Raw genomic sequence first — 27,287 nt, 5'->3', positions numbered from 1 at the left:
TGGCAATGGAGGGAAGGTCTGATGATCTTATGAAGTACAGCTAGGTATTCTGTTGGATGGGTAATCCAGATGTGTATTTAATAATTGAATCTGTACAGCTTGGACTTGAGAAAACAACGAAGGGACTTTCTCAAGAAATAAGAGAATAGTTTTGTTGGGAACAAGGGCATTAAGGTAAAAATGATGAAGGGTTGAGAAGGTCAGCTGCAGATATATTGCAGCAAATGGCCAGTGTCTAGGAAGTGAATAAGTAGAAAATGCAGTTGTGAATATAGTGCAGATTTATTTTTTACCAGGAATGAATAGAGAAGGGATTGGGTTTGAAAATGGCTTGTGGGTGATGAGGATACGCACTATGGTTAGTGTTTGTAAGGCCATGGAAATAGCACTTCAGCATTGGGTTTAGAGAGACAGATGATAAAAGTGCATGAGTTTGTCTGAATGGATACATTTAAAGCTAACAGGACAGCAGTATAATCAGACAAGAAATAACAAAGACTAAGATTCGGGCAGAAATGATTAAAGTAAGCCAAGGCTGAAGGAAAATACCTTAATGAGAAAACTGTGTGTATGAAAGGTAAAGGTGATTGTCCTTGAGGATTTTTAAAGAGGGGTAGAATGGACATTTTCCCTAGGGCATTCCAATTTCCTCCCATAACCCTAAGACATGCTGGTTGTTGGGTTAAATGGCGGTTAACTGGCTGACGTAAATAACCACGTGTATATGTTGGGTGAGAATCTCGGAGGGGTGTTAATGGGCTTGTGAGGGAGAATGGGTCACAAGGAAGTAATTCAGTGAATGGGATTGTTTTGAGAACTGGCATATATTCATTGGACCAAACAGCCTCCTTTAATGTCATTTGAAAATGTGGACAGAAGATAGCAGAAAAATACAGAGAGACATCAAGGCATGACTTGGCCGTAACGGTCATCGCCATAGCATTAACTATAGCCACCGTGCAAAGGCGGCACAGTAGTGTAGCGGTTAGTGTAACACAATAACAATGCCAGCGATTAGGGTTTAATTACCACCACCATCTGTAAGGAGTTTGTATTTTCTCCCCGTGACTGTGTGGGTTTCCTCTGGGTGCTTTGGTTTCCTCCTACATTCCAAATATGTATGGGTTTGTAGGTTAACATGGGTGTAATTGGGCAGTGTGGGCTCGTTGGGCCGGAAGGGCTTGTTACCGTGCTGTATAAATAAAGTTTAAAGTTTAAAGTTTTAAAGTTTGAGGGTTTGGTGAGGGGCAAGGTACTGTCACCATGAATCAAGTTTCACTCAAAGCTGAAATATCCATACAGTCATTTCTAATAAGGTAATGAATAGTAAGGGCTTTGCTTGAACAGGCTATCTGGTGGGAAAGGCAAGTAATCCATTGGGAGAGTCATTGGATGGTGTGAGTGTTTGATTTTAGCACATGCATTGGACAGGAGGCTGGAACATGCTTAGTTGCTTATAAAGAGATGGTAATGTGTGTCTTGATAGGTTTTGTGAGGCACAGAGGATAGTTGTGACTTTATTCAGCAGAGAATCAAACCTGGGTAGAAATGGAGTAAAGTTTGTGTGCAAGGCCCCAAAGATGGCGTGTCTAACAGAAAACTGAAACAGCCAATAGGAAACTTGATTTTTGAACTTGAAAATAAGGAGGAGATTGTGATACGGTGACTGAACTTCAGCTATTCATATTTCAGGTTTTAATGTGGAAACTGTTGAATACAAGAACATCTGTTTCACCGTGTGGGATGTTGGAGGTCAGGATAAAATCCGCCCTTTATGGAGACACTACTTCCAAAACACACAGGTACATTGCTCCTGGTAATACTTGGTTGTGTCTTGTGCACACAGATAGAAATTCCTTAAAAGCACATCCACCATTTGCCACTCCTGCAGACAAAGTGAATTTGAGTGCTTGGTACATGAATAGAAAGGATATGAATGAATTTTGATCAGCGGATGATGCTTTTTGGTATATGCAATACAGTAATAATACAAATGGAACTGAGGATAATATAAAACAAAAGTAGATTGTCGGAGTCAGTCAGTTCCAGTTAACTGATGTTGGCATTTACCTGTCGCTGTGGAAAATGACACGGGTGCATTCTATCCACAGGAATCAGTCTTGCATGGTCAATTATCGCCTCTCCCAAATTTGAGTAATAGGAACCTTTGATGCCATCGAGCAACACCTATTCAGTTGTAAGCTGCTCACTGATGTTGAATTGAGTTCTGTCAGAAATACTTTGTTCCAGAGCTCATCATGACCTTGATCTAGGGACAGCACTTGAACTTTGAGATGAACCATTTTCATTGCTTCATTAATGACCACTTCTCCATCACAAGGTCAGAAGTAGACTTGTGCTCCGAATCTTCTTTATTGTGCCATTCATGTCAGTGAACCTCAGGACTTAAATGAATCCAGATTTGGGCTGATACTTTCATCATGTAGTTACCAGGAAGTTACCATCTGTAACTCTGCTACCACCCATGACCTTCAGTAGCTCATTGGTGATTTAGATCAGTGACTAGCCATCAGGCCTACTGGAACTGCATAAAGTCAAGGACCCTGGACAGAGTGAAGAGGGAAGTTTTTTTCCCCCCTTATCATAGAGATGATAACTAGGGATCTGAAATTTAATAAGTGGTAGAAGAATCAAATGGGAGATGATAAAAATTGTTTTTGGAGTATTAGTGGATTTGGAACTGGATAAGTGGTAGAGGAAAAAAATACTGAGCAGTTGAAAATTGTGAAGAACAGGGCTATGGACCAAAAGCTAGCAAGTGGGAACACAAGAAAAAAGAGCAGAAGTAGGCCACCTGGCCCCCTCAAATCTTCCCTGCCATTCAATATGGGACCCCAACCCTCAACTGATCTGTGCTAAATCCCCATAGCCTTAATTTCCCTGATCTTTCAAAAACATATATCTATTTCTACTTTAAATACTAAAAGTGATCTAATCTCTGGGGTGGAGAATTCCAGAGATTTACTACGCTCTGCAAGAAGTTTCTATGTTCCTCAGTTTTAAATGATCGACCCCTTACCTTGAAACTATGCTGCCTTGTTTGATACTGTGCCATTAGTGAAATCTTCTCTGGTGTGTGCCATTAGTGAAATCTTCTCTGGTGTGTCCCCTTAGAATTTTGTATATTTGAATAAGATCATCCCTCATTCTTTTAAATTTTAAAGGACGCAGACTCAGCCTGTTTGGTATTTAAAATGTAGAACAGTACTGCACAGGACCAGGCCCTTTGGCCCAGGACATCTGCGCCGATCATTATCCTGATCCAAACTAATCCCCATCTGTCTGCATGTGGTCGGTATCCCTCTATTCCCAACCGGCTTATGTGTCTATCAAATGCATCTTCAATGTTCCTACCGTAACTGCATCTACCACCTTCCCTGGCAGTGTGTTCTGAGCACCTCCTTCTCTGTAAAAAAGAAACTTGCAATGTGAATCTCCTTTAAACTCTGCTCCCCTCCCCTCCTCACCTTTAAACCTTTGTTGTCTAGTGATTGACATTTCCACTCGGGGGGGGGGGGGGGGGGAAAAGACTGGCTAGTTACCGTGCATGCTTCTCATTGTTTTATGTACGTCTATTGGGTCATCCCTCAGCCTCCGACGCTCCAAAGAAAATAATCTCTCCTTATAGCTAATAGACTCCAGTCCAGGCAGTGTCCTGGTGGATTGCTTCTGCACCTTTTCCAAAGCCTCCCCATCGTTCCTATAGTGCAGGAACCAGAACTACATACAATGCTTCACATGTGGCCCAACCAAAGTTTTATACTGCTACATCTATTCTCTTAGATTCTGTTATTATTGTACAATCCTCTCAACAATGAATTAGCCTGGTGAATCTCTTTTGGGCTGTCTCCAATGCTACTATATCCTTCCTTAGTTAAGGGGACCAAAACTATACAGTACTCCAGGTGTGACCTTGACAATTGTAACAAAACTTTCCTATTCTAAACTCTAATCCCTTTGCAATAAAGGCCAATATGACATATGCTTTCTTAAATACTTGCGGCACCTCACTGCTTACAGTGGCATGTGTTACAAACCAGCAACAAAAGAAACACACTGAGTCGTGTATAAGTGTTAAAAACTATTTTATTAATAACTACTTCTGATAATAAGAAAAATAAAAGTAAAAATGTTAGATCTTAAACATTAACCCCAAAAACTAAACTTGAAGTGTGTGTGTGTGGCAAATTCCCAAACTCCAAGTCAAGGAATAGTTCTCAAAGTTCAGTTCAGCAAGCCGTAAGGTGAAACGTGAGCAAAGGCTTCTTCAACAACCGCTGTTGACTGAAGACAAAATGTAGAGAGTAATTATGAAATCCAAATGTTCCACGATGGAACCCATATGACACCTCAGTGTCTACTCAGCAGTGACTACTCCACCGCTTTGTTCCGAAGCATCTGCCACCCCGAAAGGCATCCGAGACGTGGCCATCCACACAAATACTTGTTTCCTTCTACAGGTTAACGACAAAGTGAACTCCACCGGATTATTCCAAAAATCCATACGTGGATTGTAGTGACAGGCACAGTTACTGTTTTTCATCTGTCGATAGAGACTAGCAGGCTGGTCTCTCACTCCTCCCCTCTCCCCACCACCCCCCACCCCCGACTGTCTGCTCCACCAATGTCATTACGTCCTTACCTTCTGTTGACGTCATCACGCCACACACACACGCTACTCTATCTTAAAGGGACATTCATCAATAGTAACCTAGTCCGTAACGCATGCAAAAGTTTGGGTACCCCTGGTCAAAATTTCTGTTACTGTGAATAGGTAAGTGAGTAGAAGATGAACTGATCTCCAAAAGTCATAAAGTTAAAGATGAAACATTCTTTTCAACATTTTAAGCAAGATTAGTGTATTATTTTTGTTTTGTACAATTTTAGAGTGAAAAAGGAAAGGAGCACCATGCAAAGGTTTGGGCACCCCAAGAGATTTGAGCTCTCAGATAACTTTTACCAAGGTCTCAGACCTTCATTAGCTTGTTAGGGCTATGGCTTGTTCACAATCATGGTTAGGAAAAGCCAGGTGATGCAAATTTCAACGCTTTATAAATACCCTGACTCCTCAAACCTTGTCCCAACAATCAGCAGCCATGGGCTCCTCTAAGCAGCTGCCTAGCATTCTGAAAATTAAAATAAATGATGCCCACAAAGCAGGAGAAGGCAAAAAGAAGATAGCATAGCATTTTCAGGTAGCCATTTTCTCAGTTCATAATGTAATTGAGAAATGGCAGTTAACAGGAACGGTGGAGGTCAAGTTGAGGTCTGGAAGACCAAGAAAACTTTCTGAGAGAACTGCTCGTAGGATTGCTAGAAAAGCAAATCAAAACCCCCGTTTGACTGCAAAAGACCTTCAGGAAGATTTAGCAGACTCTGGAGTGGTGGTGCACTGTTCTACTGTGCAGCGACACCTGCACAAATATGACCTTCATGCGAGAGTCATCAGAAGAAAACCTTACCAGCATCAGAAGTTTGCAAAGGAACATGTAAACAGGCTTGATGCGTTTTGGAAACAAGTCCTGTGGACTGGTGAAGTTAAAATAGAATGTGTTGGCCGCAATGAGCAAAGGTATGTTTGGAGAAAAAAGGGTGCAGAATTTCTTGAAAAGAACACTTCTCCAACTGTTAAGCACGTGGGTGGATTGATCATGCTTTGGGCTTGTGTTGCAGCCAGTGGCACGGGGAACATTTCACTGGTAGAGGGAAGAATGAATTCAATTAAATACTGGCAAATTCTGGAAGCAAACATCACATTGTCTATATAATTTTTAAAAAAAGCAAGCTGAAGATGAAAAGAGGATGGCTTCTGCAACGGGATAATGATCCTAAACACCTTAAAATCCACAATGGACTACCTCAAGAGGCACAAGCTGAAGGTTTTGCCATGGTCCTCAGTCCCCTGACCCAAACATCATTGAAAATCTATGGATAGACCTCAAAAGAGCAGTGCATGCAAGATGGCCCAAGAATCTCACAGAACTAGAAGGCTTTGGTGAGGAAGAATAGGTGAAAATCCCCCAAACAAGAATTGAAAGACTCTTAGCTGGCTACAGAAAGCATTTACAAGCTGTGATACTTGCCAAAGGGTGTGTTACTAAGTACTGACCATGCAAGGTGCCCAAACTTTTGCTTCGGGCCTTTTTCCTTTTTTGTTGTTTTAAAACTGTAAAAGATGGAAATAAAGAAGTAATCTTGCTTAAAATATGAAAGAAATGTGTCATCTTTAACTTTATGCCTTTTGGAAATCAGGTCACCTTTTGTTTGCTTAGCTATTCACAGTAACAGAAATTTTGACCAGGGGTGCCCTAACTTTTGCATGCCACTGTACTTTTGTGATTCATGCACATGAATCCCTCTGTACCTCATTCAATAGCAGTCTCTTTCCATTTAGATAATCCTTTTAATTCCTCTTGTTGAAGTGCATGATTTCACACTTGCTCGCATTAAGTTCCATTTACCAAGTTTTTGCCTATAAAATCAATCTCTCGCTATCCTGTTGCAGAGTCACAATAACCTCATCGCAACAAACACTTTCACCTATTTTTGTGACATTGGCGATCATGGATACCTTGAATTCTGTCTTCTTCCAGGTCATTATTATAAATGGTAAAGAATTAAGAACTGATCCTCGTGTTACTCCACTATTTACAAATTTCCAACCTGAAAAAGAACCATTATTTCAGCTCTGCTTCTTTATGATACATTTTTTTAATCCATGCTAATGCACTTCCTCCAATACCATGAACTCTTGTGCATCAGCCTCTCGTGTGGCACTTTGTTAAATGCCTGTTGGAAATCCAAATACACCACATTCGTAGTTTCACTTCTCTGCTCTGCTTGTCACACCCTGAAAAAAAACTCGAGCACATTTGTTAAATGATTAGCCTTTCACAAAACCACGTTGACTTGGTTTGATTATAGTAAGCTTACCTGAGCAATCAGCTATCTCTTGTTTGATTTTTTGATTCTAGCATCTTGCCAATCACAGATATTAAACTGACTGCCCTGTAACTTCCCACATTTTGTCTTCCTCCCTTCTTGAACAAGGGTGTCACGTTTAATGTTTTAACAAATCCAATGGAATCCTACCAGAATTCAGTGAGTTTTTAAAATAAAACTTCAACCAGTGTGTCCACTAATTGCTGCCAGTTCCTTTAAAATTCTTTGGTGCAGGCCTCTGGTTCCTGGTAACTTCTCTGCATTCGGTTCCATGAGGTTTTTCTAATACTTCGCCCTTCAAAATTAAGATTTTTACAATTTTTTTCATACTATTTGAAGCTACCCTGTTTGTCATCAGAATATTTGCAGTGTTGTCCACGGTGAAGACTTGCAAAAGGATTAGTTTAACCACATCTGCCATTTCCTTGTTTCCTGATATGAATTTTCAACCTTATACTCTAGATGTCTCACATCTCACACTTACCTTTGACACTATCTTCCTCTTCTTAATATCCATAGAAACTTTTACTATTCATTTTGATATTATAAGCAAGTTTTTATCAAATCAGTTTTCTCCTTTGGTATGTTTTTTTAGATTTTCACTGCTGGTTCCTGAAAAATTGTATGCACTACTTTTTGATTTAACATTATCCTTGATCTCCTTTATGAACCACAGATGGTTCCTCTTTTTTTATGGAATCCCTCTTCCTAGCTGAGATGAACTTAAGTAGCTCCATTTTTCAGTGAGCTGAATGGCTTCCCTCTGGCATTCAGCTTATTGTATGGTACATGTTACACGAGCCCTCCTCCCATCCTGATTCATATAACTCTGTAACTAGATCCATCTATTCCTTACCCTTCATACTTCGCAGGCTTCTTTTTAAATGTGTACTCAACTAGAAGTGGGTGTGATATTCCAACTATCTAAAGACTTTGCTTGTGGATTATTAACAACTACTCTTTATAGTATTGTGGCGGTTGCTACCGCGGAATAAAACAAGACGCTAGACGGAGGATTGCCGAACAAGAACTGGTTTACTTTCCCGCCTTGCGCGGGCCCTTTAAGGGAGACTGTTCCCGCCCAATGCAACCGGCAATGACGTAAGTACTACGTCATCAAGACTTTCCCGCGCACGGGTTCTCCCCGTCGCTCGGAAAGATGAGGCCTGCCGCCATCTTGGGCCTTGTCGCTCTGACGCCGCGTGACCCGACTGCCGAGCCGGTTCGCCCGACTAAACGGTGAGTCGCCACACAACCCCCCCACAGAACCGGCGATACAGTCCCCAAGGTCCGCGGGCTGTGCCAGCTGCCGCTTAGGGGGCCGGCCTCTGCGTTGCGGCGTTGCAACCTCGACAGGTTGTTGCAGATCCAAATGGGCCGGTTTGAGGCGGTCCGCCGTGAAAACCTGTTCCCTGCCTCCAATGTCCAAAATAAAAGTGGATCCGTTATTCCGTATGACTCGGAACGGTCCCTCATATGGTTGTTGCAATAGCGCCCGAGGTGTGCCCCTGTGAACGAAAACGAACTTACGGTCCCATAGTTCCTTGGGCTGGCAGGATGGGGCTTGACCGTGCCGTGAGGTGGGAATCGGGGCCAAGTTGCCAAGCTTCTCGTGCAGTCTTTGTAGGACTGCTGGGGGTTGTTCCCCTTGGTCCCGAAGGGCAGGTATGAAATCCCCGGGGACAACTAGGGGCGCCCCGTACACAAGCTCAGCTGACGAAGTGCGGAGGTCTTCTTTGGGGGCAGTGCGTGTGCCGAGCAGGACCCAAGGTAGCTCGTCAACCCAGTTAGGACCCTTCAGGCGGGCCATCAAGGCTGATTTCAGATGGCGGTGAAAACGTTCCACCAACCCGTTTGATTGAGGATGGTAGGCCGTGGTGGTGTGCAGCTGCGTCCCTAGCAGGTTCGCTAATGCAGCCCAGAGACTGGAAGTGAATTGGGTGCCTCTGTCTGAAGTGATGTGGGCCGGAACACCAAAACGTGAGACCCAAGTTGTGAGCAGCGCCCGGGCGCAGGAATCAGTTGTGATGTCAGTCAGGGGGGTTGCCTCAGGCCAGCTCGTGAACCGGTCCACGATGGTAAGGAGGTACCGGGCTCCTTTTGAAACCGGCAGAGGGCCCACGAGGTCGACATGTATGTGGTCGAACCTCCTACGGGTAGGCTCGAACTGCTGTGGTGGGACCTTGGTGTGTCGCTGGATTTTTGACGTCTGGCCTTGCGGACAAGTCCTGGCCCACTCACTGACCTGTTTGCGCAGGCCATGCCAGACGAACTTTCTGGCGACCAGTCGGACAGTAGATCTGATGGACGGGTGCGCCAACCCATGTACCGAGTCAAAAACGCGTCTCCGCCAGGCTGCAGGGACTATAGGGCGGGGCTGACCAGTCGCAACGTCGCAAAGTAGGGTCCGCTGACCTGGACCAACCAAGAAATCTCGGAGCTGCAGACCCGAGACTGCGGTTCTGTAGCTGGGCAGTTCGTCGTCGGCTTGCTGTGCGTCAGCTAGGGCCGTGTAGTCGACACCCAAGGATAGGTTGTGGATGGTTGGTCTGGAAAGTGCATCAGCAACGACATTATCCTTTCCGGAGACATGTTGGATGTCAGTTGTGAATTTGGAAATGTAGGATAAATGTCTCTGCTGACGAGCTGACCAGGGATCGGAGACTTTGGAGAAGGCAAAGGACAGAGGCTTATGATCGGTGAAAGCGGTGAAAGGCCTGCCTTCTAGAAAGTATCGGAAATGCTGGACCGCCAGATACAGTGCTAGAAGTTCCCGATCAAAAGCGCTGTACTTCAGTTTGGGCGGTCTAAGGTGCTTGCTGAAAAATGCCAAGGGTTGCCAGCGGCCTTCGAGTAGCTGTTCCAGTACCCCACCCACCGCAGTGTTGGACGCGTCTACCGTGAGGGCAGTCGGGACGTCAGTCCTAGGGTGTACAAGCATCGTGGCGTCTGCCAGGGCGTCTTTGGCCTTAACGAAAGCAGCCGCAGCCTCGTCAGTCCAGGTGATGTCCTTGCCCTTACCAGCCAGCAGCGAGAACAGAGGGCGCATGATACGGGCTGCTGCAGGGATGAACTGATGGTAAAAGTTGACTATCCCAAGGAATTCCTGTAGGCCTTTGACTGTGTCGGGGCGGGCAAAATGGCGGATAGCGTCCACCTTGGCGGGTAGGGGTGTTGCCCCGTCGCTGGTGATTTTGTGGCCGAGGAAATCGATAGAGTCAAGTCCGAATTGGCACTTGACGGGTTGATCGTGAGGCCAAAATCGCGGAGGCGGGAATACAGCTGGCGGAGGTGGGAAAGGTGTTCCTGGCGGTTACGGCTGGCGATCAGTATGTCGTCTAAGTAAATGAACACGAAGTCCAGGTCTCGGCCTACCGCGTCCATCAGCCGCTGGAAGGTCTGCGCAGCGTTCTTAAGGCCGAACGGCATCCGAAGGAATTCGAACAGGCCGAATGGGGTGATAATCGCAGTTTTGGGGACGTCATCCGGATGGACCGGGATTTGGTGGTATCCCCTAATGAGGTCCACTTTGGAAAAGATGCGGGCCCCGTGTAAGTTCGCTGCGAAGTCCTGGATGTGAGGGATGGGATGGCGGTCCAGGGTGGTGGCGTCATTCAGCCTGCGGTAGTCGCCGCAGGGCCTCCACCCTCCGGTGGCTTTGGGGACCATGTGCAGGAGGGAAGCCCAGGGGCTGTCTGATCTGCGAACAATCCCCAGCTCCTCCATGTGACGGAACTCTGCCAGGCGGAGCTTGTCTGGAGGTAATCGTCGTGCTCGGGCATGAAGGGGTGGCCCTGTAGTAATGATGTGGTGTCGTACCCTGTGTTTGGGCCTAGAATTTGTAAACGAAGGTGCCAAAATTGATGGGAATTCGGCTAGGAGCTTGGCGAAATTGTCGCCAGAAAGGGAAATGGAGTCCAGGCGTGGGGCTGGTCTGGAGAGTGCTAGAGTGGACCAACCGCTTCCTTCGCAGGTCGACTAACAGGTTGTGGGCCCGAAGGAAATCGGCTCCTCGGAGTGGTCGGGCGACGGTGGCAAGGGTAAAGGTCCAGGTAAAACGGCTGCCGCCAAATCGTAATTGAAGTGTACGGGTGCCGAAAGACCGTATCATTGTACCGTTGGCGGCATTGAGTAGAGGACCTGGTGGCCTGTCACGAGTGTCGCGGCCGGTCGGGGGCAAAATACTGACCTCCGCTCCAGTATCAACGAGGAAACGCCGTCCGGATTTCTTGTCCTGAACAAAGAGGAGGCTCTGTCGGCGGCCAACCGCCGTAGCCATCAGTGGCGGCTGGCCCTGGCGTTTCCCTGAAACTTGCAGGGTGGGCGGCATCGACGGGCTTCTGCACCCCACCTCTGATGGCAGAAGCACAGCTGGTCACCCGTGTCGTTGTCTGCGTTCCTGGGGTGTGGCTGCTCGGTTGCTGGTGCCGGGCGAGGCGGGTGTTGGGCTCGCAGCCTGGTGATTTGACTGATGGACGAACCGCTCTCGCGCTTGGCCCTCCACAGGATATCTGCCCGGGCGGCCACCTCACGGGGGTTGCTGAAGTCGGTGTCAGCTAACAACAAGTGGATGTCATCGGGGAGCTGTTCGAGGAAGGCCTGTTCGAACATCAGGCATGGCTTGTGTCCCTCGGCCAATGCCAGCATCTCATTCATTAGGGCGGATGGGGATCTGTCCCCCAGGCCATCCAGATGAAGCAGGTGGGCGGCGCGCTCACGACGGGAGAGGCCGAAGGTCCTAATCAAAAGGTCTTTGAAAGCCGGGTACTTATCTTCCTCTGGAGGCGACTGGATGAAGTCTCCAACCTGGGTAGCTGTCTCTTGGTCCAGAGAGCTAACCACATGGTAGTACTTCGTGGAGTCGGAGGTGATCTGCCGAAGGTGGAATTGCGCTTCGGCCTGGTCAAACCAGACTCTGGGCCGAAGTGTCCAAAAGGTGGGCAGCTTGAGGGCCACTGCGTTGGCTGCTGCGCTGTCGTCCATTGCGCGGGTCCAAAAGCCACTTGGACCGTCGGGGTCACCAATGTAGCGGTTGCTACCGCGGAATAAAACAAGATGCTAGATGGAGGATTGCCGAACAAGAACTGGTTTATTTTCCCACCTTGCGCGGGCCCTTTAAGGGAGACTGTTCCCGCCCAATGCAACCGGCAATGACGTAAGTACTACGTCATCAAGACTTTCCCGCGCGCGGGTTCTCCCCATCGCTCGGAAAGACGAGGCCCGCCGCCATCTTGGGCCTCGTCGCTCCGACGCCGCGCGACCCGACTGCCAAGCCGGTTCGCCCGACTAAACGGTGAGTCGCCACAGTATTGTTTTTCTACAAGTGTACCAAAAATACTATACTACATTATTTCTTTTTTCATCATCTTAAGACCTCTTGGCCTTTTAAAGAAGATCCAGAGCTCTTCTCAGTTTGTGTTGAAGTAAATAAGGTTAGAAGTAGGCTATTTTCGATGAGCTTGAAACTAGCAATACAGAGTTCAATCAGTAAAGCTAATAAAACACTAAATCATGCGATCAAACCATCCTCACTTGGAATATTGTGTACAGCTTTGGTGACCTTGTTATAGGAAAGATTTTATTAAACTACAATGAGTACAGAAAATATTTACCAGGATGTTGCCTGGACTTAGGGGCCTGAGTTACAAGTAGAGGTTATGTAGACTAGGACTTCATTCCCTGGAATGTAGGCGATTGAGGGGTATACAAGATCATGAGGGGCATAGACAAGGTGAAAGCACATAGTCTTTTTCCCAGGGAGGGGGTGCTAAAAAACAAGAGGGCATAGGTTTAAGATCAGAGGTGAGAGAATTAAAAAGGAGATGCGGGGCAGCTTTAAGGGTGGTGCGTATTTGAATGAGCTACCAGAAATGGTGGTTGAGGCAGGCACGTTAGCAACATTTAAAAGCCATCTAGATAAGTACATGGATATGAGCTTAGAGGGCTATGGACCAAACGCAGGCAGATGGCACTAGGTTGCTGGGTAACACAGCATGGACGAGTTGGGCTAAAGGGCCAGTTTCAATGCTCTAAGACTATATGATAGCAAGTTGGGTCACGTGGGATTGTGGTCAACCTGTAGTGATCTGGTGATTCTGCTGCGGAGATGAAAGAGGCATTCAATAATTAGAAGCACTGCAGAGAGAAAAGGGTAAAACAGCAGCAAGTTGAGCTTTCATCCTCAAAGGTAACGGGAGGGGATCTTACAAGAGAATGGAACAAGTAAACCATGAATATTTAAATTGTTGCCATAGAAGAAAGGGATACAGATTTAAACCTTTCATAGGAAAACCTTGGAGTTCAGTGGTCATTCTTGTTTTGTTAGTAACTTGGATTGCAATGACTTTCAGTTGAATTCCAGAGTTACCCTGCAAGCTTCGAGTAAACCTGTGTCAGCAGCACTAAACTTGATTATGATTTAAAATTAGCTTTTAAATTTAGTGATTGTAAAATAGAGTTAATTGTGGTGTGGTCAATAATATTTCTATATCCCTTTTGGTTTTTTCTTTAAATGAATCCTGATAATTACCTTTTGAGGTGTATTGAATTCTACGGGTGGTTTGACTAAGCTGTATGAAAGCTTATAGAACTTGTGTATCTAAGAAGAAATTTCTGTTGCATTTCTCCTTACTTATAATAGGTATTTGATCTTGTTTCATTGGTTCTTCTATGATTATTATTCTTAATGGAATGCACAATTGAAGCACTTGGTATTCTGTTGCTTTAATGGGTATATTGCTAACAACTGTTGGTTTCTTATTGTTTTAGGGCCTAATCTTTGTTGTGGACAGCAATGACCGAGAAAGAGTGCAGGAATCATTAGAAGAACTACAGAAAATGGTGAGAAATGACAGTGGTGCCTAGCTGAGTGGAATTGCAAGTTTTCTGAGAATTTTCTTGTGGAGCTGTATGGTGTCTCCCTGTGCTTCAGGATTTGCCAAATCAAATGTTGTTTTTCAGTTGGGTCCCTTTGCCTTGAACTACCTATCAAGTAGCCTTTCCAAATGAAGGAGCAACTACCAAAGATATTTGAAAAACTATATCATCTTGGTGCCTCCTCTAACAATTTGCATATGATCCCTTTAATTTGAAGGAACTTCCTTTTACTGCACCTGGCACAGATTTCTCAGTGATCTTTTGAAAAGTTTTCCAAAAATCTTTTTTTTGCTGGTGATTTTGTAAAAATATCACTGTGAAATCTGTGCGGTAAATCAAAAGGTTTTCTCTGAAATTAAAGGATACACATGTAAATGGTTAAAGCGTACAGCAAAACAATCTGGTTTTCCAAGTACCTTTGGCGATCGAATGATCAAGAAAACTCCAAAAATGCTGAAGAACAAGAATTACAAGCTGCAGTCAGTTTCCAAATATGAGCCATAACTTGAATGTCATAAACCAGTGATTGTGAAAGAGGCCTTGATTAAAATATATTAGATTGGGCATTTGATATATTGATGAAGCAATTTACCTTATTTGAGTTTTAAGGTTCCGCTGCTGTTAATCTTTGCAGGTTTTTTATGCAAAATGGCTTTTGAGAATCAAATTGAAGAAATAGTTGCAAAAAAAAGGAAAAATTCTTAGCCCTACGTTGAATTAGTTGATCTTGTCCAGAGCAGGTAGTGTTAAATGCATGAACAAGGGTGGTGGGGGGCTGGGGGGGGGGGGGAGGGGGAGGGTGGTGGATTGGGTGGTAAGCAGCTAGCATTCCTTCATATTAATTCTTGTAGGCAAATGTATTGGGTACAGGTTGGACTTTGTCCACAGTATATTCATAGTTGAATAACAATCACACTTCATTTTTGAGTTTGTTAATTGGTATGTGTAAGAAATCAAACTCTGGGATAGTAGGGTATCATGCCCTCATAAAAACAATTACTGAATCATTGAAGTTTCATGTGTTCCATTGTGGCATTCCCTGCCTCTTAACAATAGTTATAGTCATACAGCTGAGCCCTAGGTGATTCAACTGCTCATTTAGATGCTTCTTAAATGCTGTCATTGACTTTAATTCCAATAGTTTGGCTGTGCATTTCAAGTACTCTCCACTCTGGGTGAAAAAGGTGCCCCTCAGATCCCTTCTAAAACTCTTGTTCCTGGCTTTAAATATGTCGTCTAGTTTTATCCACCTCTTGTATGAGGAGAATATTTCTGCAGTCTACCCTATCTATACCCCTCATTATTTTATATACCTCAATCATATTTCCCCTTAACCTCCTCTGCTCCAAAGAAAGCAGACCTAGCCTCTCCACACCCTCCTCATAACTGAAATGCGCCATTCCAGACAGCATCCTGGTGAATTTCCTCCGCACCGTCTCCAGTAATATAACGTCTTTCCTATAGTGAGCTGACCCGAACTGCATGCAGTATTCCAGCTGTCTGACTAATATTTTATAAAGTTGGAGCATAATCTCCCTGCTCATATATACAGTACCTGAAATAATGAAGGCCAGTATCCCATATGCCTTCTTAACCATGTTATTTACCTGTGTTGCCACATTAAAGGATTTTTGGACTTTTACACCAAGGTTCCTCTGTTCCTTAATACTCCTTAGGACCCTACCATTCATCCTTGACAATCTCCGATTAGTCCCTGGCTGTCCAAGTGATCATTAATTCTGCCCCTTGGAACTTTTTCCAGTATCTTCCTTGCTGCTGATGTTAGGCTCACAGTTCTGTAATTACCAGGGTTTTCCCTGTTCCTCTGGGGGGAGGGGGTGTCTATCCTAGGTTGCTATGTCTCTCATAGTAACCTGGGATAAATCTCATCTGGCACTGAAGATTTTTCCATCTTTTAAGCCCACTAAGGCACTGAGCACCTCTGTTTATTGGAGATTAGCACTAGAATTCCACCTTCCCTTTCACTGAATCCTCCATCAAGGACCTCACCTGTACCTTCTGGTTCCAGGCACAGATTGCTCCTGTTGTCTGTAATGGGCCCTACTCTTTCCCTGGTTATTCTTTTGTCCTTAATATACTTATAAAACGTCTTTGGATTTTATCTTAATCTTGTCTGCCAGTGATATTTTGTTCCTCCACCACCACCACTCCCCCCCCACCGGCTCCTTCCCTTCCTAGTTTCATTTTTAAGTGTCAACCTACATTTTTTTAATATGGTGGGCCTACTCCATCTTTAGTTCTTTATATCTGCCATATTCTTTTCTCTTTATCCAACCCTTGATATCCCTCGACATCCAGGGGTCCCTGCTGCAAGGGCGAAAGCCAAGGATAACAAGCACACAGTGTTGGCCCTGGACACTCTGTTTCTCTTTTGAATGCTTCCCACTGTGCCCTCAAGTAAACTTTCCCAATCTACCTATCTTGTTTAATGAAATTGGCCTTCTCCTAATTTAATACCTTTATTTCTGGTCCATCCTTATCTTTTTCCGTAACCAATTTGAAATATATGGGAGTTATGGTCACTCTCTCCAAAAGGCTTCTGCACTGACACTCCCTCCACTTGACTATTTTCCTCAGATAAAGTGAAGTAATGCTCCTTCCCTCATTGGTCTATCTATAAACTGTGTCAAAAAGCTTTCCTAGACACCTCAAAAAATTGCATCTCTTCTGATGCTTTTACACTGCCATCACTGAGACATTATGTTAAGGCAATCCCAGTTAATGTTAGGGAAATTTAAATCCCCTAGTAGTGTAATCCTTTTTTTACATTTCTCTGCTATTTGCTTTCCTATCAGTTCCTTTTTCTCCTGTTGACTTTTAGAAAGTCTGTAATACACTCCCCAGCAAAGTCACAGCACAGTTGTTCCTCATCTCTACCCATATTGTCTCTTCTGAGGAGCCTTCCAGGATATCCTCCCTCAGTTCTGAAGCACCTTCCTTGAATGACGTTGTGATGGCAACTCTTTTACACCCCCTTCTGTCTTGCCTGAAAATGCTATACCTTGGGATACTGTGCCAGTCCTTCCTGTCTTTCAACCACGTCACAGTGATGGCAATGATATCATAGCCCTAAGTGTTAATCAGAATGTCCTTGACCCTAGCTCCAGGGATCAACATAACATCCTGGAGTTTTGTTTGTGGCCACGAAAACACTTATCTGCCCCTCCCTTATAATAGAATCTCCTAACACCATTGCTCTCCTCGTCTTATTTCCTTCCCCTTCTGTGCAGCAAAGCCCTCACAGTAACAAATTGGACATGTATAAGTGAGATTTAAATTTCTTAAGTTTGTTTCTTCTCAGCCTTGTTCTGTTAACCTTAATTTTAATTTATAATTGCTGAGCTCATACTGCATATTCTTTACCCTTTGTTCCCAGCTGCAAGAGGATGAGCTGAGGGATGCAGTGTTGCTGGTATTTGCAAACAAGCAGGATTTGCCAAATGCCATGGAAGTGAGAGAGCTTTCTGACAAGCTGGGACTACAACACATGAGCGGCAGAACTGTAAGACTTTATATTCATAATGTGCCTACACATAATTGATGTATATATTTTGTTTAAGATGTCCATCTGTTTACTTTGTAAATGTATTCTCTGCAAGAAGGTGGTGGGCCTTAATCATACATCTCAAATTGACCTGGACACTCATAGCAAGGAGTGTGTATGTAGCTAATGCACCTTGATGGTTAGAAACAGTTAAGGTTCAATGGTGGCACTCGCACATCTGAATTTGAAGATAATGGGTTCATGTCCCACTTCTATACATGAGTAGATAATCTATTCCAATGCAGTACTGAAAGAGTGCAATACAGGTGCGGGGTGGGAAGGTGCAGCTGAGAAGTGGAACGCTTGTAGAAATGCTATCCTTTTGATGAAATGTGAACCATTCTAGTGGCCACAAAGTGTCACAGCAGTCTATAAAGAGGATTATCCTCCAGTGTCCTGGTTAATATTGACATTTCAATCAAGATTGCTCAAGTTTATTGTCATAGGCATACACACATGGTATCAATGCCATGAAAATTAGCTTTTTGCAGCATCAGTACAGTACATAAGTTAACTTAAACATAAGTTAACATTAAACATATGTTATAGGGAGGGTTTAAACTAGTTCGGCAGGGGGATGGGAACCAGAGTGATTGGTCACAGGTTTGTACGCTTAGTGTACAAGTAGATGCTGCGTGTAGAAAAACTGAGGAAGGATGGGCAATTGAAAGGGCAAAATTGCGGTCAGTTGGATAGGCTGAAGTGTGTTTACTTAAATGCGAGAAGTATCAGGAACAAGGGTGATGAACAGAGCATGAGTAAGTACATGGAACTGTGATGTGGTAGCCATTACAGAGACTTGGCTGTCACAAGGGCAGGAATGGTTGCTGGATATTCTGGGGTTTAGATGTTTCAGAATGGACAGGGACGGAGGTAAAAGTGGGGGAGTAGCTTTGCTGATCAGGGACAATGTTACAGCTGTAGGAAGGGAGGACATTGTGGAGGGATCGTCTATTGAGTCAATGTGGGTGGAAGTCAGAAATAGGAAGGGAGTGATCACTCTTTTGGGAGTATTGTACAGACCCCTCCCCAAATAGCAGCAGAGACACTGAGGAGCAGGAGCAGATAGAGAGGCAGATTTTGGAGAAGTGCAAAAATAACAGTGTTGTTGTCATGGGTGATTTCAACTTCCCTAATAGTGATTGGCACCTCCTTAGTGTAAAAGGGATCGATGAGCAAAGTTTGTTAGGTGTGTACAGGAAGGATTCCTGACACAGTATGTGGACTGGCTGACTAGAAGAGAGGCCATACTGGACCTGGTACCGGGTAATGAGCCTGATCAGGTTTCAGATCTCTCGGTGGGAGAGCATTTTGGAGACAGTGACCATAACTCCCTGACCGTTACCATAGCCTTGGAGAGGAATAGGAGCAGATGATATGGGAAAGCATTTAATTGGGGGAGGGGGAATTATGATACTATTAAGCAGGAACTTGGGAGCATAAATTGGGAACAGATGTTCTTGGGGAAGTGCACAGTGGAAATATGGAGGTTGTTTAGGGAGTACTTGCATGGGGTTCTGGATAAGTTTGTCTCATTGAGGCAGGGTAAGGATGGTAGAGTGAAGGAACCGTGGTTGACAAGAGACTTAGGATATCTTGTCAAGAGGAAGAAAGAAGCTTACCTAAGGTGTATTGGTTTATTATTGTCACTTGTACTGAGGTACAGTGAAAATCTTGACTTGCATACCGATTGTACAGGTCAGTTCATTACACAGTGCAGTTACATTGGGTTAGTACAGAGTGCATTGATGTAGTACAGGTAAAAACAATAACAGTACAGAGTAAAATGCAGTGCAATAAGGTGCACGGTCACAACAAGGTAGATCGTGAGGTCATAGTCCATCTCATTGTATGAGGGAACCGCTCAATAGTCTTATCACAGTGGGGTAGAAGCTGTCCTAAGGTCTGGTGGTACGTGCCCTCAGGGTCCTGTATCTCCTACCTGATGGAAGAGGAGAAAAGAGAAAATGACCCGGGTGGGTGGGGTCTTTGATTATGCTGGCTGCTTCACCAAGACAGCGAGAGGTAAAGACAGAGTCGAAGGAGGGGAGGCTGGTGTCCGTGATGTGCTGGGCTGTGTCCACAACTCTCTGCAGTTTCTTGCAGTCCTGGGCAGAGCATTTGCTGTACCAAGCTGTGATGCATCCAGGTAGGATGCTTTCTATGGTGCATTGATGAAAGTTGAAAGCATGGATCAGACAGGGCTCTGGAGAGTTACAGGGCAGCCAGGAGGGAGCTTAAGAATGGACTTAGGAGAGCTGGAAGAGGGCATGAGAAGGCCTTGGTGAGTAGGAATAAGGAAAATCCCATGGCATTCTACACGTGTGAAGAGTAGGAGGATGACTAGAGTGAGGGTAGGATCGATCAGGGATAAGAGGAAACGTGCCTGGAGTCGGAAGAGGTACGGGAGGTCCTTAATGAATACTATGCTTTGGTATTCACCAGTGAGAGAGACCTTGACGTTTGTGAGGATGGCGTACAACTGGCTGATACGCTAGGGCATGTTCACGTGAGGAAAGAGGATGTGCTGGAACCTTTGAAAAACATTAGGATAGATAAGTCACTGGGGTCAGATGGGATATATCCAAGGTTTTTGCGGGAATCGAGGAAGAGATTGCTGCGCCTTTGGCAATGATCTTTGCGTCCTCACTGGCTACAGGAAGGGTGGCAAATGTTGTTCCTTTAAGAAAGGGGATAGGGATAACCCCTGGGAATTGCAGACCGGTGAGTTTTCCTTCAGAGATGGTCAAATTACTTTCTTCTGTCCTCTTCCATCGGGTTAGAAAGATACAGGTGCCTGAGGGCACGTACCACCAGACTTAAGGACAGCTTCTACCCACTGTGATAAGGACTATTGAACGGTTCCTTTATATAATGAGATGGACTCTGACCTCATGATCTACCTTGTTGTAACCTTCCACCTTATTGCACTGCACCTTCTCTGTAGCTGTGACACTTTACTCTGTACTATTATTGTTTTTACCTGTACTACCTCAATGCACTCTGTACTAACTCAATGTAACTGCACTGTGTAATGAATTGACCTGTATGATCGGTTTGTGAGACAAGCTTTTCACTGTACCTCGGTACAAGTGACAATAATAAACCAATACCAATAGAGACTGAATTTATGAGCATTTGGAGAAGCATAGGCTGATTAGGGACTGTCAGCATGGCTTTCTGAAGGGCAGATTGTGCCTTATGAGCCTGATTGAATTCTTTGAGGATGTGATAAAGGACATTGATGAAGGTAGAGCAGTGGATGTGGCATATGTAGATTTTAGTAAGGCGTTTGATAAGGGTCCTCATGGAAGGCTCATTCAGAAAGTCAGGAGGCATGGGATCCAGGGTAACTTAGCTGTGTGGATTCAGGTGGAGGGTATTCTGCCTGGAGGTCGGTGTGGAGTGGTGTTCCGCAGGGATCTGTTCTGGGACCCCTGCTCTTTGTGATTTTTATAAATGACTTCGATGAGGATGTGGAAGAGTGGGTGAGTAAGTTTGCTGGTGACACAAAGGTTGGTGGTGCTGTGGACAGTGCAGAAGGTTGTTGTAGATTACAACAGGACATTGGTTGCAGACTTGGGCTGAAAAGTTGCAGCTGGCGTTCAACCTGGAAAAGTGTGAAGTGATACACTTCGGAAGATCAAATCTGAAGGCAGAATACAAGGTTAGTGGCAGGACTCTTAGCAGTGTGGAGGAACAGAGGGATCTTGGGGTCCATGTCCGTAGATGCCTCAAGGCTGCTGCGCAGGTCGATTGTTTAAGAAGGCATATGGAGTGTTGGTGTTCATTAGTCGGGGTATTGAGTTCAAGAGCTGTGAGGTAAAGTTGCAGGTCTATAGAACTCTGGTTAGACTACACTTGGAGTATTGTGTTCAGTTCTGGTCACCTCATTATCGGAAGGATGTGGAAGCTTTAGAGAGGGTGCAGAGGAGATTTACCAGGATGCTGCCTGGATTAGAGAGCATGTCATACGAGGATAGGTTGAGTGAGCTAGGGCTTTTCTCTTTGGAAAGGAGGACGATGAGAGGTGACTTGATAGAGGTGTACAAGATGATAAGAGGCATAGATCAAGTGGACAGTCAGACATTTTCCTAGGGTGAAAATGGCTAACACAAGGGTTTTTAGAGTGGTGGGTGTGTGGAACGCACTGTCAGCAGACGTTGTGGGGCAGATATGTTAGGGACCTTTAAGAGACTCTTAGATTGCCACATGAATGATAGAAAAATGGAGGGCTATGTGGGAGGGAAGGGTTAGATAGATCTTAGAGCAGGATAAAATGTTGGCACGACATAGTGGGCCGAAGGGCCTGTACTGTGCTGTAATGTTCTATGTTCCATGTTCTAAACTTCCATTAACATAAATCATTACATAACTTGTATGACAAAGTAAACATAATGGCAGTAGTGCAAGTTGAGAGAGAGGAAAAGAAATACAGTCTGAGGTAGTGTTGGAGTTTTTTTCAGGTCAGTTCAAGAACCTGATGGGTGTGGGGGAAAAAGCTGTTGTTGAACCTTAAGGTGTGGCTCTTCAGGATCCTGTACCTCCTGCCTGATGGCAGACTTGAGAAAAGGACATGACCTGGATGGCGGGGGGTCCCTGATGATGATAAAATTGATCATCTGGACATGTATCTCTTTGGTGTTTGTGGCATTTTGCTATGTGCACATTTCTAACTTTACAAAGCAAATGAGTGTTGAAATGTGGAGTGACTTTTGCAATGTGCTGAGATGTTCAAAGGCACTGTAGGAATGTATCTCTTTGGTGACCCCTCCTGCAACTGCTGTTATGTGAGCTTTGAAAGATGACAGATTTGAGCTCCATTGCTCTCATTGATCAACTGCTACTTGCCATCTTTAATGAGAAAAAGATCAAAAAATGGTTAATTTTAATTTTCTCGCATCTATGGTGGCTTGCATGTAAAGAATGTCCTATTGGGAGCTGCTGCTAATCTCTGAAACTACTAATGAGAACTGGAATCACAAATGAAGGCCAGCCTTACTGTTCCATTACTTTGCTCAGCCAGATTTGCCAGTGCTACTAGGGAGGGTTTGAACGAGATTGGCTATAAGCCCCCAAATAGTCAACAGGAATTCGAACAAATATGTGGGGAGATTGTGGAGAGTTGCGAGAATAATAGGGTTGTCATAGTAGGGGATTTAACTGTCCTAACATTGACTGGGGCCACCATACTGTTAAGGGCTTGGATGGGGTGGAATTTGTTAAGTGTGTTCAGGAGAAGTTTCCTCAGGCAATATACAGAGGACCCTCCAGGAAGGGGGCAAAGCTGGGCCTACTCTTGGGTAATCGGGTCAGGTGACAGTAGGGGAGCATATCCAAGAACACTGTGGAAGGCGAGAGAGGAAATTGTGGGAGCACTTTGCTGAGAAATTTGTATTATCGTTAGCTATGAGTGAGGTGCCAATAGACTGTAGGGTAGTGAATGTTGTGCCTTTATTTAAGAAGGGCTACAGAGGAAAAACCTGGGAACTATGGACCAGTGAGCCTCACATCTGTGATAGGTAAGTTACTGGAGAGGAATCTGAGGGATAAAATATATATGCATCTGGAAAGACAGGAGTTGATTAGGGGTCATTGGCATGGTTTTGTGTATTGGAGATTGTCTTATGAACTTGACTGAGTTTTTTGATGATGTGACCAAGAAGGTTGATGAAGGCAGGGTGGTAGATATGGACTTCAGTAAGGCCTTAGAAAAGGTTCCACATGGTAGGCTGTTCTGGAAGGTTAGACTGCATGGAATCCAGGGAGAGTTGGTGAATTGGATACAGAATTGATTAATGGAAGGAAGCAGAGGGTGGAAGGTTGTTTCTCATGATGTGCCTCGGATTGGTGTTGGACCCATTGTTGTTTGTCATCTATAGCATTGATTTGGATGAGAATGTACAAGGCGTTGTTAGTAAGTTTGCAGATGATTCGAAAATAGGTGATGTCGTTGATAGTGAAGAAGGTTATCAAAAATTACAGGGGGATCTTGATAAGCTGGGTAAGTGGGCTGAGGAATGGCAAATGGAGTTTAATTCAGATAAGTGCGAGGTGTTGCATTTTGGAAAGTCAACTCAAGGTAGAACTTTCACAGTGAACAATAGGGCCTTGGGGAGTGTTATAGAACAGAGGGACCTTGAAGTTCAGGTACGTGGTTCCCTGAAAGAGTCGTCATGGGTAGACAGGGTGGTAAAGAAGGCTTTTGGCCCGCTGGCCTTCAGGGCATTGTGTATGGAAGTAGGAAGGTTATGGTGTGGTTCTACAAGATGCTAGTGAGGCTGCACTAGGAGTATTTTGTTATTAAGATGTTATTAAGCTAGAAAGGTTGCAGAAAAGATTTACAAGGATGTTGCCATGACTTGATGGACTGAGTTATGGGCGGAGGTTGGACAAGCTAGGACTTTTTTTTCCCTTTGATTGCAGGAGACTGAGAGGTGATCTTATAGAGGTCATTATGAGGGACATAAATAGGATGAATGCACTCTAGTTGTTGGTTCCCTAATCCTGGGAAAAGACGGAGGGCAAAGGTTTAAGGTGAAACGGGAAAGATTGGAACTTCGGTAACTTTTTTTGCACAGATGTTTATGGAATGAGCTGCCAGAGGAAGCGGTTAAGGCAGATACAATAACAACTTTTAAAAGACACTTGGACAGGTACATGAATAGGAAAGATTTAAATGGTTGTGGGCCAGATATGGGCAAATGGTACTAGCTTGGATTAGCATCTTGGTCAGCATGGAGCAGTTGGGCTGAAGGGCCTGTTTCCGTGCTGTATGGCATTCATGTTTTAATAATGTACAAGACTGATTCTCAATTAGGCGGCTTATAAAAATCACCCATTTTCTCCATTTTGGTGTAATGCTAAGCGGTAATTTGGCCTCTGTCTTTCGCTGCCTTTTATCACATAGCTATATATTTAAGATAATGCACAGATTTTGGTCTGACCTTGCATTAAAGATTCAGACTTCAGCAGAATTTGCTGTAAAACCTGAAAATCAACATCATTTTGAAACTTACAATTATTCTTGTTAGTTTGTTACATCATTATTCATTACCTTTATTGAATGTCTAGTTTCCATATTGCTGTGCATTAGAACAAAGGTCATCTGATAGAATGCCAGTGCAAGTATGTGAGAGATTATATACTGAGACTTCATTATTTAGATAGGATTGTTGTAACTTGATTTTAATTTCTCTCTCCTTGTCTTCACAGTGGCACATACAGGCTACATGTGCTACCCAAGGTACTGGTCTATATGAGGGACTGGACTGGTTGTCCAACGAGCTGACCAAACTGTAGGAGAAGAATGACATCCATGTTCTCGCCTGCATTGGTGTGACAACTGCTAGGACTTGAATTCAAAGACTTTAAACAGCTTATTTTCCCTTTCTTCCATTCTGTACCCTTACTTTGCATTTCATCTCCTTTTGTTTGCCAGCTCTTTATAATGCATGTTTTTTTAAAATTTATCAAAGGTTGGACAGGGATTATCCTTTCATTCAACAATGCATGGATGTTCCTTGCAGGACCAGTTTGAGGAATAACAGCATAAGTTGCCTCTTAGTTGCAAGTTAGAACTTGGTTGTGACTAAGAGAACTTTGCAACCTGCTTCCAACTACAGTAGATTCCCACTGCAGTTCTAAATACATACCCAAATAACTGGATGAACCACATGAACAGTATCCCACAGAGCTTGTTTAATCTTCTGATTTTGGACCATAGAGTATTTTAAGCGGTTCCTTGATGCACAATGATGCTCTCCCCCCCCCCCCCCCCCCCCCCCCCCGCCCTTCAGAGTTCCACAATCATCAATGTTTTTAATAAGTGGATTCCAGCAAAAGAAGAGGTTTCGCAGATGTTTGCTTTTTTGGCTGCAGGTGCCGTAGTGAGCATGGCTGCATTGTTTCAGATTTAGAAAATGAGTGGACACATGAAGCCTTGTTCAGTCACCAGCTAAACTGTAGCTTGTAGAATGAGTTTTTAAATCTTCATTTTGTGAAGAGTACCAGTTATAAGATGAACAGATTCGTGAGCAATCTTAGCTTAACTGCAGCAATCAGGTGTTGACTGGATAAACCAACTTTCTTTTCATTAACTTATCTTTACCCTGCGTGAAAGAGCCTTTTATCTTTGATGTGTCAAGTTGCCCTTTATTTTGATGGTTTGGTCATGTCTCCCCTGCCCAGTATATTTCTCTAATACAGGATAAGTGTTGGCATTTTCTTCACAGTGTAACATCGGGCGACCAATGTGAGTTATGGGCCAATGTAATTGTTATGCTAACCCAGATCTTGGTAGGAAATGCTTTTTGAATGGAAGTATATCACTTAAAACTACAAGAATTTATATTTTACTTGATGGCTGTGCATTTTTCACCAATTTAGGAATAAACCATCAGGTTACAAAGGGCACTGGTTTGCTGTTTTAATGGCTTGTGAGTAAATCATACTTTCCACTGTAGTATAGGGAAAACTTGGTTAATAATTGTGCCTCTTTGAGACATATATATGTGTGTGTATATATATATATATATGGTTTAAAAATACAGCCAAATCTTAAATTGTATGCATGGAGCATTTACCTCATTCTGCCATGGTATGTATTTGTGCTTATGTAAAAATTATGGGAAGCCCTTCTGAAATTCCCCTTGTGTGTTAATGTAATGTTCTTTTGGTTATGTAAACACTTTGAGCTTTAGCTGCTGTAAAAACATCTGCGAAGGTTTTTTGCGTTCCCTGTGGAAACTGATCCTGATAACTGGCATTAATCTAAACAGTAAATCAGTGAGCTGAGACAAACCATTCTGACATTGTTGAGGCATAGTACCTTTCCTGAAACTGACTTAATCTTAATAAAGGCCTTTTCAGAAACATTCCCTAATATTTTGTGCATGAATTGTGCTTTCAACTTCATTATTTGTTGTCTGAGTGGAGTGGAACCAGTTATAGCCTGTGTGGGCATCTGCCATGGTGGGGCAAGGGGTGGATGTTGATGGTCTGGGAAATAACTTCCTCACTGTTTGTGGTAGGGAAACCTGGTTTTGGGCAATAAGGCTCCTGTAACTAGAACAAGGTGGCAGTCATAGTGAATGTTGGGTTTTGTAGCAATCTTTTTGGTGAGGGGAGAGACAGAGGGGTCAAACCATTTCTGGAGCTTAAATATTTGGTCTAGAGAATACTGTGCAAATCAGATTGCCTTTTTTTTCCTCCCCTGGGGTAGGGATTGGTAGGGGAGCCGGAGACAGCATGAATCAATTATAGTAACATTAGCCTCTCAAGCCTGTTCTGCCATTCATGAGTTCATGACTCCATTATCTTTCAACATGCTTGACAGAAGTCAGATTTTTAATTGAACCACCAACAGTTGCTGTGCTCCAAACTTCATTCTGCTCTTTGGATGCAGTACTGTTAACCTACTAACATCCCTGAAGGTTTTGATGAGTGATTGTAGACCTGAAAGTTTCTTTATTTCCTTTTACACAGGTGCTGACTGACTTGTTAAGTATTTCCTGAATTTTCTACAGGTGCTTTTTTTTAAAGTGCATTTCAATGATTCCTGGAAGGCCTGGCTTTAATTTTTAGTTTATGATCCTCAGTCCTAGAGCATTGGAAATAAGTCTTTATTGTCAACCACCTTAAACAGCAAATTATCACTACTTTCTCCATTATAATTGTTAAGGTCATTTTGTACTCTCTCTCCTTGTAATTCAACACATTTTACCAGGATAATACCCAGACTTGAGGTTTAAATGACAAATTGTCCAAAATTGCTCCTGGTATTCCCAGTGGTCAAACCAGTTTTGTTGGTTATCTGTTTTGTTTTGCAGCTGTCTAGAAATGAAGGCCAACATTTCATTTCACTCTTTTTTTTCTGATACAT

The 27,287-nt window shown here is 43.9% G+C and overlaps 1 protein-coding gene across 1 annotated transcript in view; it reads left to right on the top strand.

The window, feature by feature from the left end:
• Nucleotides 1-26,288, top strand: part of LOC127580264 (ADP-ribosylation factor 4) — a 35,178-nt gene extending 8,890 nt beyond the window's left edge. The window contains exons 3-6 of the mRNA XM_052033422.1: nucleotides 1,693-1,802; nucleotides 13,732-13,803; nucleotides 17,237-17,362; nucleotides 24,620-26,288. Of these exons, the coding sequence (XP_051889382.1) occupies nucleotides 1,693-1,802; nucleotides 13,732-13,803; nucleotides 17,237-17,362; nucleotides 24,620-24,706 (395 nt within the window). The 3' untranslated portion in view covers nucleotides 24,707-26,288. The remainder of the gene's footprint in view (nucleotides 1-1,692; nucleotides 1,803-13,731; nucleotides 13,804-17,236; nucleotides 17,363-24,619) is intronic.
• Nucleotides 26,289-27,287: the final 999 nt, after the last annotated feature.

Source organism: Pristis pectinata, chromosome 19 (assembly GCF_009764475.1).
Source record: "Pristis pectinata isolate sPriPec2 chromosome 19, sPriPec2.1.pri, whole genome shotgun sequence".
In the NCBI taxonomy this organism is placed as follows: Eukaryota; Metazoa; Chordata; class Chondrichthyes; order Rhinopristiformes; family Pristidae; genus Pristis; species Pristis pectinata.
The sequence above is the reverse complement of the archived record's forward strand: the minus strand, read 5'-3'. Positions and strand labels throughout refer to the sequence as shown.